This window comes from Achroia grisella, unplaced genomic scaffold (genome assembly GCF_030625045.1).
Source record: "Achroia grisella isolate CSIRO2021 unplaced genomic scaffold, CSIRO_AGI_Agris_v1 utg869, whole genome shotgun sequence".
In the NCBI taxonomy this organism is placed as follows: Eukaryota; Metazoa; Arthropoda; class Insecta; order Lepidoptera; family Pyralidae; genus Achroia; species Achroia grisella.
In genome coordinates this window covers 983,238-999,827 of record NW_026713049.1, presented here as the reverse complement: position 1 = coordinate 999,827, position 16,590 = coordinate 983,238, and the positions used below count along the sequence as shown (strand labels likewise).

At 30.2% G+C, this 16,590-nt stretch overlaps 1 protein-coding gene across 3 annotated transcripts; it reads right to left on the bottom strand.

The window, feature by feature from the left end:
* Nucleotides 1-1,831: 1,831 nt before the first annotated feature.
* LOC131852846 (putative leucine-rich repeat-containing protein DDB_G0290503) lies at nt 1,832-16,420 on the bottom strand. Of its 3 annotated transcripts, none has more exons than XM_059203579.1 (19): nt 16,237-16,415; nt 15,535-15,928; nt 15,115-15,300; nt 14,078-14,292; nt 13,164-13,392; nt 12,928-13,025; nt 11,399-12,842; nt 11,228-11,293; nt 10,757-10,833; nt 9,220-10,672; nt 8,720-8,820; nt 7,216-8,626; nt 5,350-6,305; nt 4,716-4,970; nt 4,334-4,433; nt 3,606-3,817; nt 3,019-3,135; nt 2,239-2,361; nt 1,832-1,916 (listed from the first exon to the last, which is right to left on the bottom strand). In XM_059203579.1, the coding sequence occupies exons 1-19, from the start codon at nt 16,270-16,272 to the stop codon at nt 1,875-1,877; spliced, it is 7,515 nt and encodes a 2,504-aa protein (XP_059059562.1). In that variant the 5' UTR covers nt 16,273-16,415; the 3' UTR covers nt 1,832-1,874. The 3 variants fall into 3 exon arrangements, with proteins under 3 accessions (XP_059059562.1, XP_059059563.1, XP_059059564.1); XM_059203580.1 differs by having other exon boundaries at nt 15,115-15,297; XM_059203581.1 differs by lacking the exon at nt 5,350-6,305 and having other exon boundaries at nt 7,508-8,626; nt 16,237-16,420.
* Nucleotides 16,421-16,590: the final 170 nt, after the last annotated feature.

The following is a 16,590-nucleotide window of genomic DNA, read 5'->3' as shown; positions in this document are numbered from 1 at the left end:
ACATACAGAAATATTTGATAACTGCCGTCTTATAAACTGCGAAGCGTGATTAAGAAACTGATTGACCATATATAGAGTTGTTTAGTTTTACCATAGAAAATATATGAATAATACGTTTTTTATTCTATACAAATAAATAAATAGATAAATATAGTACCCGTTACCATTCCGCCAACTTACACTTACTGCCAATTAAGTCACAAGTTAAGTTTTATTATTAATATAGTTATGGAGAGTTGCATTACTAGTTATAGATAGTTTGGTTGACTAAATTAGCAGCAGAAACTAAGAACTGTTACAAAATGTGTTTTGCCTATTAGTGTAAAATTGTTTTGTACATGAATATAAAATTTAGTCCGTATCATATAAATAATTGTCTTTTTTATCGTAACATTGACCTTAAGTTTATATGTTTTATATTATGTATAATTCATATTAATTAAAACAGAAACTGACCATGTTTACTGATAAATTACAAAGTAAGAATCAGAAACATTGTTCGTTTCGTACAGTGCTTACGTAGCTGCTTTTGTAGCTTCATTGCTAATAAAATAATACATTATGATATTACATTATGAAATATACCTATTGAATTTACAAATTTTGTAAAACAACTGATACTGAACATTTTGTATATTATTTTAAAAGATTATACTAACCTAAGAAATAATGCAGTACGCTTTATTTACGTTTCTATACTATGACCACGACATGACGATATGACCCAATATGTTTTATAATGTAATGTCCCTTTCAGAGTACATATATATAGCAATATATGCATAAAATCTAACACGTCTTTGCATATATTCTGCATATGTTCAGTCATATCTCAGTATGTTTTTAACCTGTTTGCAATGTCATTAAATAGAAAATAATTTAAAACCTCCAAAAGTAAAATGAACAACAGCTACAATTTTATTTACAACTTTGCAGCACTCGTATGCCTACATACAAAACAAACGTATAACAATGAGATTTCGTAATGAACATAACACTCAATAAGTTCAATTTGACATTAATTTTTATTAATGATTTTTATTGATACCCATTTTATTTACAAATTACTTTTATATTAATATTATTGTTGTAAATAAATTTAATTTTGTATGTTTTTATGAGATTATTTATTTTGCAATAGTTTCGAATTTTTTGTTGTTGATTGCACTTAAGATTTTTATAAAAAAAAACTCAATCAATGTAGATAGCGGATTTCGTTGTATTCTTATAATGAATGGTATCGTAAATAATTCGATGTGTGTGATCAATAAACAGGCACAATTTTGTACATTTTGTAATGTTTGGTGCTACAGTGATTTTGTGGTGTAATCTATGAAATATAAAAATAATTCTATCGAGGTCCTTGTTTGATTTTATTTCATTTCTTTATTGGTGTATTCCTGTGTACTATTTATGGCACTTGTTTGTATGCTTCTAACTACACAGGGATGCACCTAAATAGTGGCTTCCCACGCCTATAAAAAATATTTTTATAGATGAAAGGTCTGTTAGAGCATGATTCTTGGTCACTTATGCATCCTAAGCTGTACCAAACAAAAATATGGCACTGGTGGCTTATCCGTTGATTGTGTAAAATTGTCGACAAATTTAAAGCAAGATATAAATCTTCATTTGTTATGGTAATATGCAAATTTTTATTGTATTTCTTTTGGAAACGAACGAAAAAAAGAATTATACAAAACTAGCTGCGCCACCAGTTGAGCCCGCCAATTATATTTGTTAATAGCATCTTAAAACATATATTAATTACGTATTTCATCTGAATGCGCAAATTGAAAAAAAAACAAAATGTAAAAAATAAATTAAATTATTTATTATTCAGCAATTTTGTTTCCCATACAATTCCATCATAGTTACTTCTTCCTGAAAATGCTCGATCGTTTTCGTGGGGTACCCTGGAAAAAGAAATAATCTTACACTATTTAGAACATTTAGACATGTAGGTTTACTGATTTATTAACAAAATCCTTGTTTTTATTTTGATGAAAAAAGATTTTTTCCTATAAATAAAATAACAATACTGGCACTATTATGAGAAAAACAAGTTTATAAATGTTGTAAATTTCCAACATTTACAAACAAGTTTGTAATTGTAAAAGCTATTCAGAATTAGCAAAGATTAAAATATACAGTTCCATTGAGAAGTTCTTTTGGTTTCGAAGTTTTTGCAATACCAGTGTGGAATATCTGATTTATATTAATATCAAGTACACTTACGTCACTAATATCGTGTCTGGCAGATCTGAAAAACGCACGGAAACGGGAGGGAGTGCTAGTCTTGCGCGACGCCTGCGCCTGCGGGTCCATTTCCACGCGCAACGACTCACGGAGTTCCGAATCCTATGAAACAAAATTGAACGTATATCATCAATAAGTATTGGCCCAATCCTCTCTCTCTAATAATAGAAAATGCATTACCACACTTTTTGTATTACAATTTTTATTACATGATTAAAGTAGGTAGAATTTTTAAAATAGTTACTACAGTATTTTTACACAGGAATAGGCATACCCCATATTTCAAGGAATAAAATATAAACAACTGTCCTCCGTCGCGTTTTCACGCAATAACTACGGAACTGATTTAAATTAAATATATAGTCTAGACCCTGAGAAAGGACTTTTTTCAGATTAAAGAATGTAAGGAAGTATCATTATTTCTAAAGGTAGAAGTTTGAAACTCATTTCTAGGCTAGGATTAAATATAAATAAGTATGACAATCAAAGTTTGTTAACATTTTAACCGTAAGGGGGTAAAATAAATTCACGCGGATGAAGTTGAGGACAAAGCTAGTAGCTTATAAAGCAAGCAGCTTGGCGGCTGTAGATTATAATAGGTGAGGAAGAAGTACGCTCGTCTCTGGTATCAACCTTGGTAAAAGGAGAGTTCTTAAATTTTTATAATATCAAGAAACGCTGTCTTCGTAACCACAATGTATGTACAGATTACCTTATTTTCCTATTCATATATCTTGACAAGTATCAATAAGAGCATACCGTGGCAGACAGTCTCCCAGCTTGCTTGCTTGGTGTCGGCGGTCCGGGCTTCTTATAAGCGGTGATGCCAACTTCCTTGCGCTGTGGTCGACCGCCACCGTTTATCATAGTAGAACACTGTAAAGAATGTATACTTAGAAACATAATTTTACTTGCTTATAATAAGTTGATTTGTAAAATAATATTCTATGCTCAACCTCATGGTATAGTCTATTTTAATCATCATCATCATCATCTGCTTTTTCCTTATACCATTTAGTTGGAGTCGGCGTAATATGTTTTTCTCTTCCATTCATCTCTGTTCGCAGTCATCTCTTTATTTACTCCCTTTCTCACCATATCACCTTTCACACAGTCCATCCATCTCTTTTTCGGTCTTCCTCTACGCTTATAACCATCCACATTCAAATGTAATACCGTGCTTAGGATATGATCTTTATTATATAGTTTAGATATTTATTTTGAACTATATAACGATATGAAACAATAAAACATTAACAAAATTATTTTAGGAAATATACTATGTTAACTACAGGGGTTATTTTAATATTTCTTACTTTTTAGTTTACTAAATATATTGTATTCACCTTAATATCATCTTCATCAATGGCGGAGGCGAACTGCGTCTCGGCTGGGTAGGAACTCTTTAGGTGTGGTGGACACAGTGAATTCCGCCAGCGGAGCTCCGATAGTCGTAGCCCGGGCGGAGGCGACCGGCGCGGCGTCGAGGACAACTCTTTCAGACAACGGTTGTCGAATACCTCGCCTTCTTCATCTGACATGTGTAAACCACGGCCCTCTGTCATTGCCAATTGTTTTTGTTAGTTTATGTTACATACAGAAAAACATACTATACAAAAAGCCTTACTGTACTAAATGCTTGTCCTAACTCTTTGGATCTTATGCTGTTCTCTTTGGGATCAATACATTGGAAGAGGGTTGATGACGTGTGACATTGTGTGGGAGGAAGAAAGATATCTCGTAAAGTATAAAAAAAATGTACTATGTAATAATTATTTTATATAAATGTTGTTAATGTAAACATTTTTAAATGTAAAATTCCAAAATATCTGACTTCCTACCAGGTAGGACAGAGTTACAAATCTGACCAGCTGTGACAAAGATGAGGAGGCAAAACTCATGAACTTTATAGATAGTGTAGTTTTTCACAAAGCAAAGAGGATTTTAATGCTTTTGTGTTAATCCAAATTAATAAATTTTGTGAAAATTTGCGACACACTGAATGTCTTCTTATCTACCATAGATTTTAAAATGTTAGTGTCATGATAAGAAAAATTGTAAATTGTACACTTACCACGTTTACCATTGGTATTGTTATTAAATGCAGGTAAGGAGCGAAGTGAATGTGTGTCAGACGGTCGAGATGGCACCTCTTGTGTCGGCATTAAGCCTGACTGCAATCAAATAAGATATGATTATATCATTGATTTTTTCTTTATGTATATATATATAATCATGCAAACAATACTTTTTTTAAAGCAAATAAAATCTGATTAAAATCTACTCATTCATGTGAAACAAGTTACAAAATTCATTCCAATATATAGGTATTCTATGAATTTCATTTCTGATTTCGTAATTAAATCTATTCTTATAATTCTAAGGTTATAGTTTTCATAATGAACCTAAAACGACACGAAAATATCTCAGAATATAGATAATACAAATTATTATACCGAATGTACATGCTGTAGTGACATCAATGACCCGTAGCGCTGTTTCTTTCTCAACCACTCTGCTTCGTCTTGCTTCATAAGGAACTTTTCGCCAACCGTCCACAGCTCTGTCGTAAGGGACTTTATATGCTCTTCGTAAGCGCGGCTCGACTCCAACAACTTCTGTTTACTCTTCTGCAACTCATGCTCCAATGCCGCAATCTCTTCTTTCTGTCGAGATTGGAACACTGCGATCTGCTCGTGGTAAAGTTCTTTCTGTAAAATAATAAGAATAATCACATCACAATCTTATAAATTTAATATTTCAGATAGCCTCATGCATTTGTTACATGCTTAGTGAAACATGCTTAGTTATAAGTGTGTTTACCTTTTCTAATAGTTGATTCATTATAAAGCTTTGATTACAAACACACTCCATGTTTTAATGAACACTAAAAAGCCAACTACATACTGAAAAATGAAATAAAACAAAAGCATGTATAAAAATATAATTTATTAAATAAATTACTTAATTTACAAGTAAAGTTTAGTTCGAACAAGATAAAAGCCACCCCATTCAATAATCCATTTGCAGATAAAACCACCACACGACCTGATATAACAATATCAATAACAGTACAGGTAATATACTGACCATTTTTGCCTTCATTCTGTTGAGTTTGTCCTCGTATTCGGCGCGTATTTCCATCATGGTGACCGATTGCGCGTCCTTTGCACCCTCTCCTTTCTGCGCCCTCAGCACTTCTTCTAGTAACTTCTGGAATGATTTCTCCATCTCCTCTAACTGTATATCTAAGCTGTTGTTTTGGAAAGACATGGATGCTAGCGAGACACGATCGTTTTCACACGTGAAAGCTTGCTGAATTTTCTCAGGAGAAATAGTCCTGTCAATACTTCGCTCGATCCACCTTTGCATGTTCAGAGAACACTCTGACAAGTCTTGCATGACTGCCGCGTAGCCCCTCTCTAACTTACACATAGTCGCCTCTGTTATACGCCCATCAAGATTTAAGATCTCTCGGCGGACCGTCCTCTGTACAGTCACTATCCTACTCAATTTTTGCGCATACAGATCCTTAATATTACAAAATGTTTTGTAGCCAACTGCTAGCTCTGTCAAAAACTTTTTCAAGTTTATAACCTCGGATTCATTGATTCTATTCACATCGGTCAATCTGTCTCGTTCCTTTTGCAATGCGATCTGTTTTTCAGAACAGCGGCGCAAATGTTTTTCAGTTGTTTCCAAGAAATTCTCCAAGTCCTCCATAGTGATAGTGCCGGCATACAAGCTGCGTCTCACTTCGTTATCACAGTTAGCCGAGTTGCCGAAGTTTGTCAACTCCTTCAATACAGTATTATTTTTTATTTCAGCTATCCTTTTTAATATGATCGCCTGGTACTTAGATGAGACTTTTATAATTTGAGTTGCTCTATTTTCAGTCACACTCATTTTTGAAACCTGCTTTTTGAGTTCTGCTATCTCTTCATTCTTCTGGTGGACTATTCTCTTCAGCTGAGTTGAGAGTTGTTGGCAATTTTCCTTACTAACCTCGAGTTCTTTGGTCACGTCCAGGAGTTTGTTGTCGGTATCTGTGATAAAAAAATATAAAAGCTTTAAGAGTTAGCATTAGTATTTTTCTAGTTCTCAATTTACTCTATATTACATTAATCTATATTTTATTATAATATATCTCTAATTAGAAGTTTTTATTAAAATTCAGACTAAGATATACAAAATTAAATCTATTTCAAAACTAGTGGGGTTACTCATGACACAGGTATGTAGGTAAATTATAGGTAAATATGTAGGTAAATTTACAATACCAGAACCAGACTAAATAATAATAATCTCAGGACAATTCACAATCTAAAGCTTGTGTTATGGGTACTAGAGAACTGATACAGATATAGAAAACACCCAGACGGATACAAACAGACATAATCATGTATGTTTGTGCCGTGCGAGGAATCGAACCCGCGACCATCGGAAGTAAGGCGGTATGCTAAACCGCTATAAAATCTATATTTTCAATAGGTACACTATTAATGTTACTTTTATTGTTTACGTAAAAGTGTTTAAGCAAATACAATTTTATATTGATTAATCTATTACTGATATTATAAGGAGATAGTTTGTGAGATTATAAGGGGTAGGATCTTAACCTTCTGAACCAATTTTAAAAATACTTGTAGTGTTAGACAAACCATTTATATAATATATCATAATGACGTTACGACCGATAGGAGTGAAGCTACTAAGAAAAGTACTACATTTATACTACATTTCATAAAATATGCACCTAAAACTATGAAACAATAAAATATACATTTAATGAGTACTTTAAAGATCCCTGATTGGCAATTATTTCTAGGTAAAGTACTGTGTTACTTATTATTTTCATTAAAAGGAGGATACTTGAACTGCATGACATCTATAACAGAAATAAAAATAAAGCAAGTAAGACCAAAATATATAAACCTCTTAAGAAACGCCACTTACTTAATCTATTTTCTTCTAATATCTGCATCAATTTAGCATACTCTTCTTTTAATTGTAACACTTCAATACCCTTTTGACTTATATCTTTTTCAAGTGCAACTTTTTCTTTCATTACTGATATTAATTCAGCTTGAACAGCACTTTTTTCCTCCAGTACATCCAATAGTTTCTGTTGTTCAAATTCTAATAATGCATCTTTTTTGAGAATTTCATCTTCATAAGAAGTCTTTTCCTCCTTCACTACTTTCAATGCTATATCCTTAGTTGTAATGTCCTGTGATATTATCCTTACCTTTTCTTGCAATTCTTCATGATCCGTTTTCAATTTTTCATTTTTCAGTTGCTCTTCCTTTAATTGTTGTTCTTTTTCATTTATAGTCTGATAGTTATTTTCAATTTCTTTTTTTATTTTTGTATGTTCCAGATTGAGAAGATTAATATCACTAAGCAATGAACCTCTGACTTTTTGCAAATCAGTCAATTCTTTTTGTAATTGCATTTTTATGAATAATTCATTTTTCAGCTGCATCTGTAGTGCATTTATGGTTACATTATTTTCGTCTTTATCTTGTAACCACTTTGTGTTAGTGTTATCAATTTCCTTTCGATTTTTTTCTACTGCCGCGTCACGGTCCTTGACTTCTAAAAGTAATGTCAACTTATTGTCTTCTAAAATTTTACAATTCTCATTTAATTGAGAAATAGTCATTTTCAAATCTGAAACATTTTTATTTAACTCCTCACTATAGGCTACACTTTGTTGCAATTCCTTTTGAAACTGCTCACACTCAACAACTTTCTGTTCTAAAATATTATCTGTGTGCATTTTTTGCTTATTTAACTCCTTTAATTCCATGTAATATTTATCAGTAAGATCCTGATTAAGCTGTCTTTCTTTTCTTAATGCTTCGCGTACTTGTTCAAGCTCTTCACTATTCTTCGATATATTTTTCTGAAGCTCCATTACTTTATTATGAGTGTTTGATACTATCTCATTTAATTTTATTATTTGATTTTCATATTCTTCTTCCATAGATGCTTTACTATTTAATTCTCTTTTAAGTTCACCTTTCATACTTTGTATAATGCTATCACGTTTAGTTGTTTCATCAGACAATTTTTGTATTAAACACAATTTTTCTTGTTGCAGAATCTTCACCTCTTCCACTTTTGTATCAATTATTTTCAAAGACTGTTGTGTATCATCTTTAAGCTTTTGTTGCAGTTCATTTATTTCAGTGTTAAGTTTACTTATCAGGTCATTAAACTTGATTTTAACCATATTTTTCTCTTCGATCTCTTCATCAATATGATATTTCAAGTTATTTAATTGAGATTGTTTTTCTGATATAACTAATTCCATTGCTTGAGTTTCGTCTTCTCTCGTCTTACATGATTTAATTAATTCATCCTGAAAAGAAAGAAAATTCAAAAATAACTAAATTAACTAGTCCCATAAATACTTTGTCTGCAATTAGATAAAAACTAAATCCTGGATCTATACCTGTAAAGTTTGTACTTGTTGCTTAAGCAGATCAATATTAGCTCTTTCTTGTGCTAAATGCTGTTCTATTTCTTTCTTAGCACTAATTTCACTAGATACGTCTGAAACAATGATAACATAGGTATTACCAAAATCAATCAAGAAATTCATAGAAAAAGGTTTTATTACATTGTACTATAATGAACATTTGTATAATCATATTTATAGACATAAAATTTTCAGTATTAAAGGTTGTTACTAGTAAACCTTTATTACTGATAATTTTATGCATGTGTGTATATACATATACACATACATAAAATTAGTGTATACACCAAAATATACAAAGAAAATAATAAAAAGAAAACAAAAGGTAAAAAGTTATATTACTTAATACCTATTCTTGTCATTTCATGACTTCATTTAGATATACTATAATATTTCGTGAAAACTTTGTCTATATAAAATCTAGTATACTTAAAGTTAATTATTAAGGAAACAACTAAACTTATAATACATACTTGATTTATTTTCTTCTAATAACTCTTTCATTTTCTTTAATTCTTCTTTTAATTGCATTATTTCTGTACATTTATGATTTTCAGTTTTTTCAAGAGTGTTTTTGTCATTGACAACAGAAGTAAGTTCAGCTTTAATTGTATTTTTCTCTTCAAGCACTACTAACAATTGTTGATGTTCAGATTCTAACAATTTCTCTCTTTTAAGAATTTCGTTCTCAAAGTACTTCTTTTCCTCTTCTATAGTATTCTGCATTTCTGCAATTATAATATCTTTAGCATTAACTTCTTTTGTCAATATTTGAGCCTCCTCTTGCAGTCTATTATAATTTGTTTTCAATCCTTCATTTATATTTTTTTCTTTCTCTAAATTTAATTCCATTTCTACAATAGTCTGATTTTTAATTTCTACATCTTGCTTTAAGTTTGATAATTCCAAATTAAGATTTGTCATATCTTCCAGTAACGAACTGTTATTTTTTTGTGAATGATTCAATTCTTTTTGTAACTGTATTTTAAACTGTACTTCATTTTCCAACTGCATCTGTAAGTCATTTAATGTAACATTTTTTTCATCTTTATCACATAACCATTTCTCCTTCTCCTGTCTAAACACGTTATTTTCAAACTCGACTTCTTTACGAATATTCTCAATTTCCTCAATTTTACTGTCACGGTTCTTCATTTCAAAAATTAATGTTGATTTATTTTCTTCTAAATTCTTACAATTTTGTTTTAAACTAGTAATAGTAGATTTCAAATCATTATTTTGATTATTTAATTCCTCAGTATAGGTTGCATACTCTTGTAATTTCTTTTCTAACTGTTCTAGTTCTTGGACTTTCTGGTCTAAGATATTTTGCATATGTAATCTTTGTTCACATAAAGATTCTAACTCGTCATGATGCTTGTTAGAAATATCTAAGTTCCTCTGACTCTCCCTTTTGATTTCTATATGCAGCTTCTCAAGCATTTCAGTCTTTTCAAACAAATTATTCTGAAGCTCCACTAATTCATTATTCCTGTCTAATATTGTCTGATTTAATGACGTGATACGATTTTCATACTCTTCATTCATTGATATTTTTGCATTTCTTTCCACATCAAAATCAACTTTTAGAGTTTTTACAATTTCCTCAAGTTTATTATTTTCATGACTCAAATTTTTCAAAAGAGACATTTTCTCTTCTTGGACAACTTTCAACTCGTGCGTTTTTGTCTCGATTACATGTGTAAACTCTTTAATACTTTCTTTATGCTTTAGTTCCAATTCATTTAATTTGCTATTAAGTTTCGTAACTTCGTCCTTAGTAATTACTTCAATTTTACTTTTCTCCTCACTGACTTTGTTAATATGATGTTTTAAATTTAATATGTCAGTTTCTTTTTCAGATATACATAACTCCATTTCATGTCTATCATGTTTGCTTTTTTTGCTTGATTTCTCTAATTGGTCCTAAACATAAACAAAACATTATTTAATATTTTTATAATAAAAATTCAGCATTGAACAATAGTATTCAGACACTTAAAAGCATACCTGTAAAGATTTTATTTGTTGTTTGAGCATACAAATATTGTCTCTTGCTTCTTTTAACTCAGTTTCATTACATATAGCTGTAAAAATTATAAAAAAATAAATTAATTCTTAGTTCTTAAAAAACCCACTGCTCCAAAATATCTCCAAATCTTATTACAAATCAGGTGTGCTGTATCATTTACGAATAAATATAGTAACAGCATAACAATAGCTGTTTATAAATAGTTATTAAATTGCCTACATAATATAATTTCTATAATGAAAATAAACAACAAAATCTTTTTGTAAGTGTGGTGAAGACACTACAATAAAATAAAATTCTAAAACTAATTGGTTTCATATTATTAGAAAACAATTAAGCTGAGTGTTCAGAAAAATAAACAATAGTATTATTAATTGTAGTAACTGAATAGACATTTCACTAACAAATAAAATTAGGTTTACTGTCATAACAATATTAGAAAAACTTACCACTGGTTTCCATGGCTTTTAGACTAATTGCATGTTGTTCTGATTTAGTAGTTAAAGCTCCAATTGCTGAAATGAAAGAAAGAAATGTTACGGTGATTTTTAACTATATGATAAATTATACAAAATTAAATTAACAATAAAAATATAATATTAAACAAAAAATATAATTACTTGAATTCTTTTCTTCTACTATCTGTATCATTTTCGTATATTCCGCCTTAAACTGTAGCACTTCCGTATATTTTTCATTTAGTTCTTTTTCAAGTTTCTGCTTTTCATTGGTGATTGATATGAGCTCAGATTGAACTGTATTCTTCTCTTCAAGCGCATCAACTAATTTATGATGTTCACATTCTATTAAGGCATCTTTATTACGAATTTCGTCTTCATAAAACCTCTTCTTTTCTAGTAGAATATTCTCAATATCTTTAGTTATAATTTCTTTAACTGCAATATCATCAGACATTACTTTTACTTTTTCCTGTAATTCGTCATTTTCTTTCGTCATTTTGACATTCTTTTGTTTTTCTTCATGGAGATATATGTCCATTCCAACAATAGTTTGTTCCTTTATTTCCAATTCTTTTTTCGAGTCTTCAAGTTCCAAATTAAGTCTGTTAACATTATCTAACAAAGAAATTCTATTATTTTGCAACTGTGTCAATTCATTCTGTAATTGCATTTTAAAATCTATTTCATTTTGAAGTTGCATTTGTAATGCATTGATTGTAACACTTTTTTCATCTTTTTCAAATAACCATTTCTCTTGCTCCTCTTTAAATATATTATCAACATTTTCTACTTCCTTTTGAATTTCTTCAATCTTAGCATCACGATTCCTAATTTCTTGAAGCAATGCCAGTTTATTGTCTTCTAAACTTCTACAGTTATCTCCTAAATCCGAGATTTTCAATTCTAAATTACTAATATCATTATGTAATTTTTCTGTACAAGTTAGATTAAGTTCAAGTTTCTTCTGTAGCTGCTCTATTTCATTGGTTTTTTGTTTTAGTATGTTGTCTGTTAGGTTTTGTTTTTCATTGAACTGTTGTAATTCCATGCAATGTTTATTAATTAGGTCTTGTTTAATTTGCCTCTCCTTCCTGACTTCTGCATGTAGATATTCAAGCTGTTCACTATTTTGTAGCAAATTATTCTGCAGTTCCACCAATTCATTATTCCTATTTAGAACCTTCTCATTTAATTTCATTATATGATTTTCATACTCCTCTTTCATAGATATTTTTGTATTTTTTTCTGTATCTAAATCTGTCCTTAGACTTTTAATAATATTATCAAGTTTAGTTGTTTCATCAGACAAACTATGCAACAAAGATATTTTCTCTTCTTGCAAAATTCTAATTTCATCCATTTTTTTCTCAAGGACTCGTCTAGATTGTTCTGTGTTATATTTAAGCTGTTGTTCCATTTCATTTATTTCATTATTGAGTTTGCTAATTTCATCATTAAAATGGGATTTCAAATTATTCTGTTCCTCCAACTCTTCATTGACACGATGTTTAAGGTTGACTATTTCCGACTCCTTTTCACATATGATTAACTCCATTGCTTGTTTGTCCTGTTCGCTTTTCTGATTTAGTTCATTTAATTGATCCTAAACATAAAAATATACATTGAAAAAGTTCAAATCTATTTTCATTTTTAATAAACCACACATTAAAATGAAGATCAACACACACCTGTAAAGTTTGTAATTGTTGCTTAAGAGCAACAATCTTTGCACGTTCTTCTCCTAGCTGTACTTCTACTACATTAGCGCAAACTTCACTACATATAGCTGAAAAGAATCATATAAATTGCAATAAACATTTTGTTTTCATGAAACCCTAATAAAAAAAACTGTGTATAAAATTTTATTCAGTTAACAAAAGAAGAGTCATAAATTTCAGTTATTGCAGCATTTTTAGAATCTTACATGAATTATGTTGTATGGAACGGATACTAGTGTCAGGGTCATCACATTCCAGTTGGCTTGAGTCAAATCTATTTAGCTGATTGTGTTGACGAAGCTCAGTCACTAAGTCTTGCAGAGATTGTACCTGCTGACGTTCTACTTCTAATTCTTCACTTAATTTAATGACCTGTGATGTCTCCTGCTGGCTGACAGCCAGCCATTTGTCACGCTCCTGTTTTAAGGTGTCAACCTAAGAGAGAAAATAGCCAATTGAGAAGAAAAAGATACAGTATAATTTGCAAGTGCTAAAAGACAGAAATTTAGAAGGAACACAAGAAAAAGTGAAAGAAAAATGGAAAGGATAATTCCTTGTTACATAAACAAACTTACCTATTGGACCAACAATGGAAGTAAAAAGTAATATTAAAGTACGTATATGCATTATAAAATAGTAATTTCTGCTACACAGTTACTATTCAATAATAAATAATAATTTAAATTAAACAGTAATATAACTGCATGTCATCAAAACAGTCTTAAAAATAATATTTTAATTATTGACAATGAATGAAGATGTTAACAAGTGTCATTTTAACATAGTAGTCTATTAAAAGAATAAACTTCTTGACATATCATCATTTTAGCCATCAATAGGCTAAAATGATGATATGTCAAGAATAAAAGGTAGTTGTAGTAAGAAGTTTATTCTTTTAATAGAAGCATCTGCCTACTCCAGTATGCTAAACCAGTACGCTAATAGCTTGAAGTAGATATTTTTTTTATCTTTCCAGATATTTATATGTAATACACATAGTATTGCATATCAATATTTTATTGAATAATCATAGCAATTATTTTAATTTGGAACTAGACTATCTAGGTGCTGTGTAACATCTAGTAATATTTTTACTTAGTGTTCAATTATCTCAAGTTACCTTGGTTTTATATGTATCTCTTTCATAGAATGCATCATCAAGCTGGCCCTGTGTTTCTACAAGTCTCTCTTCCAATTGCTGTAGTTGCCTCGTCAATTTGAGGGAGCCCTCTGTAACAGCATTGACCCCTGGTTGTTCTGTCTCTTGTCCACAGCACATTGAAATCTTAGCTTTAAGATTTACTATATCCAGTTTATATTTTTCTTTGTCCTTCACTGAAAATACATTTTTACAACATTATAGAAAAAGTATGTCAAATATTATACTAAAATTATAAATGCCACACTGAATATATGTGTCGATTATATTCATAACAGAGCCAACAAACACAATAGAAATAGTGAAGTAACACAAATAAATCGGGTTAACTGACCCGACCTCATACTCATCTTATCATCCTCCACTGGTGTCCTGCCAGTGTAAACCAGCGCAGGTGGGTGTACCATTCCATTATCATCCACAAAAAAATCCTTTAATTTTACATAATCTGCAGAATTTTATTTGTGTTACTTCACTATTTCCATTGTGTTACCCATCATGCCAGATTCACTCACACATGAATTTATCACTATGGTTTCCAGGGTAGAACCGTGTGGAGGTCAACCTGACATGGTACATTGCTAGCAATAGGATTATCAGTCCACATTACTAACAATCCCCTTTCTGCCCAAATGAAAGGACTGTATGATTTATTATAAGGTTGCATTTATTTCTTTTACCTAATTATTACATCATATAAAATATTATTGCATAGCTCACTATGTCTATACCTTACAAATTTAGAGCAAGATTGATTGTGAAGTGAGCAAGATAATTAGTCAATTAAAAAATGGTAAATAAATAAAATGGAAGATTACTATTATTAATAGTATACATATATAACAAGACTGATAAAAAAAAATAAGAATAAACATTTTTTTAGTCTTAATATTATTTGAATCACCTTTTTGTGGATATTATGCTACATTTTGTCAGCCAAGCCAAGCTTCAAGTAAAGTAGATCCATCATATAATTTAGTTAATTATGATAAACTCACATAGTTTTTCTAGTTTCATATTCATCCTGGCCAGTTCTTCTTGCAGATAATTCCTGTCAAAACGTTCAGCATCAAGAGCGGCTTGTAATCGCCTTACTTCACTATGCAGAGATCGTAACGCTGGTGGAGTTGCCGAGATTATAGAGTGAGAGCTGTGTGCAGATGCTACTTCCTGACCACAGGCTTCTGGAAATTAATTACTCATTTTTAATTTATATAAATATAAAGTACACCTTGACTTAAAGGCAGTTATACTACTAATACTTAGATATATATTGGCTATATAGAAAAGCATTGGATAAAAAAAGTTATAAAGTTTACTGGTTTACTACTTATTAAATGTTCACATACAGTTAAAAAAAATACTACCATTAAAATAATATAATGAGTTTTTATAAACAAATAGTTATTTTTTCTTACCTGTAATAGCAGTTTGCACATCCCTATAAGATATAAGGTGACACTCCATAAGGGACTTACTAAATTTTAATATAACCTCCTGGTCGTCTGCACTCAGTTTACTGCACATTGCATTTTTTATATCCACATCCTTAGAAATAACACACACAAAGAAAAGTAATAGAGATGCAACCACATAAATTTCCTCCTGAGTAGTGGGTTCAATTGTTCCATTTTTAAATTTAAATTCTGGATACTTCTCCAAAATGAATTCCTCTATTGTATGTGCTTCTAGTACTGATGATTTAGAATCGTCTAAATTGAGATTTTCACGTAAATGTGAAATTATATTGAGCAGCGACTGCACATTAATATCTTGCTGTTTATTATTGCTCGTATTAAAATAACAATTCACCTGAAAACCGATTTAAATAACTACTTAATACCTTAGGAAATAATATAGCAAATGTTATAACGTATTATTTTTTATGCAATAGTAAAGTAATAACTAACATAACATAAATAAAGTCAAGAGAATATTCTTTATATTTTGGACAATGTTCCGTTAATAACCGTTAACGGTTTCCTATCAAATTAAAAAATTGTGATTTTTAGATATGTTTAATATTAATTCAGTTCAAATTTGCTATTCGTTATGTATAAGTTATTGAATAAATATTAAACAAAGACTAAGATAAATAATTAAGGAAGGACAATACTTACCCAATTTATAAGAATATTCTTCCATTTTTGTAACATGTTTGAATACTTGAAAGTCCACGCAGAAAAATTAAACGCTGGTAAATATAACAATAAAAATAATTAAGAAAAGCCGGCTAAGTCAATAAAATTACATTATTAGTCTAATAAAACATTTTAATAACAAAATTCATAATTTCAATGGTAAAGTGTACGATCGCCGTTGCAATTTGAATTTTGTTTTTTGTTTTTAAACAATGCGATTACCACAGAGTACATTATGAATATTGACAAATTCTCAAACTTGATATTGACGTTGGAGTGTTTGCGTACACAGGTTAGTTTTGTATATAAGATGTTCTAGGTGTTTGACATAAA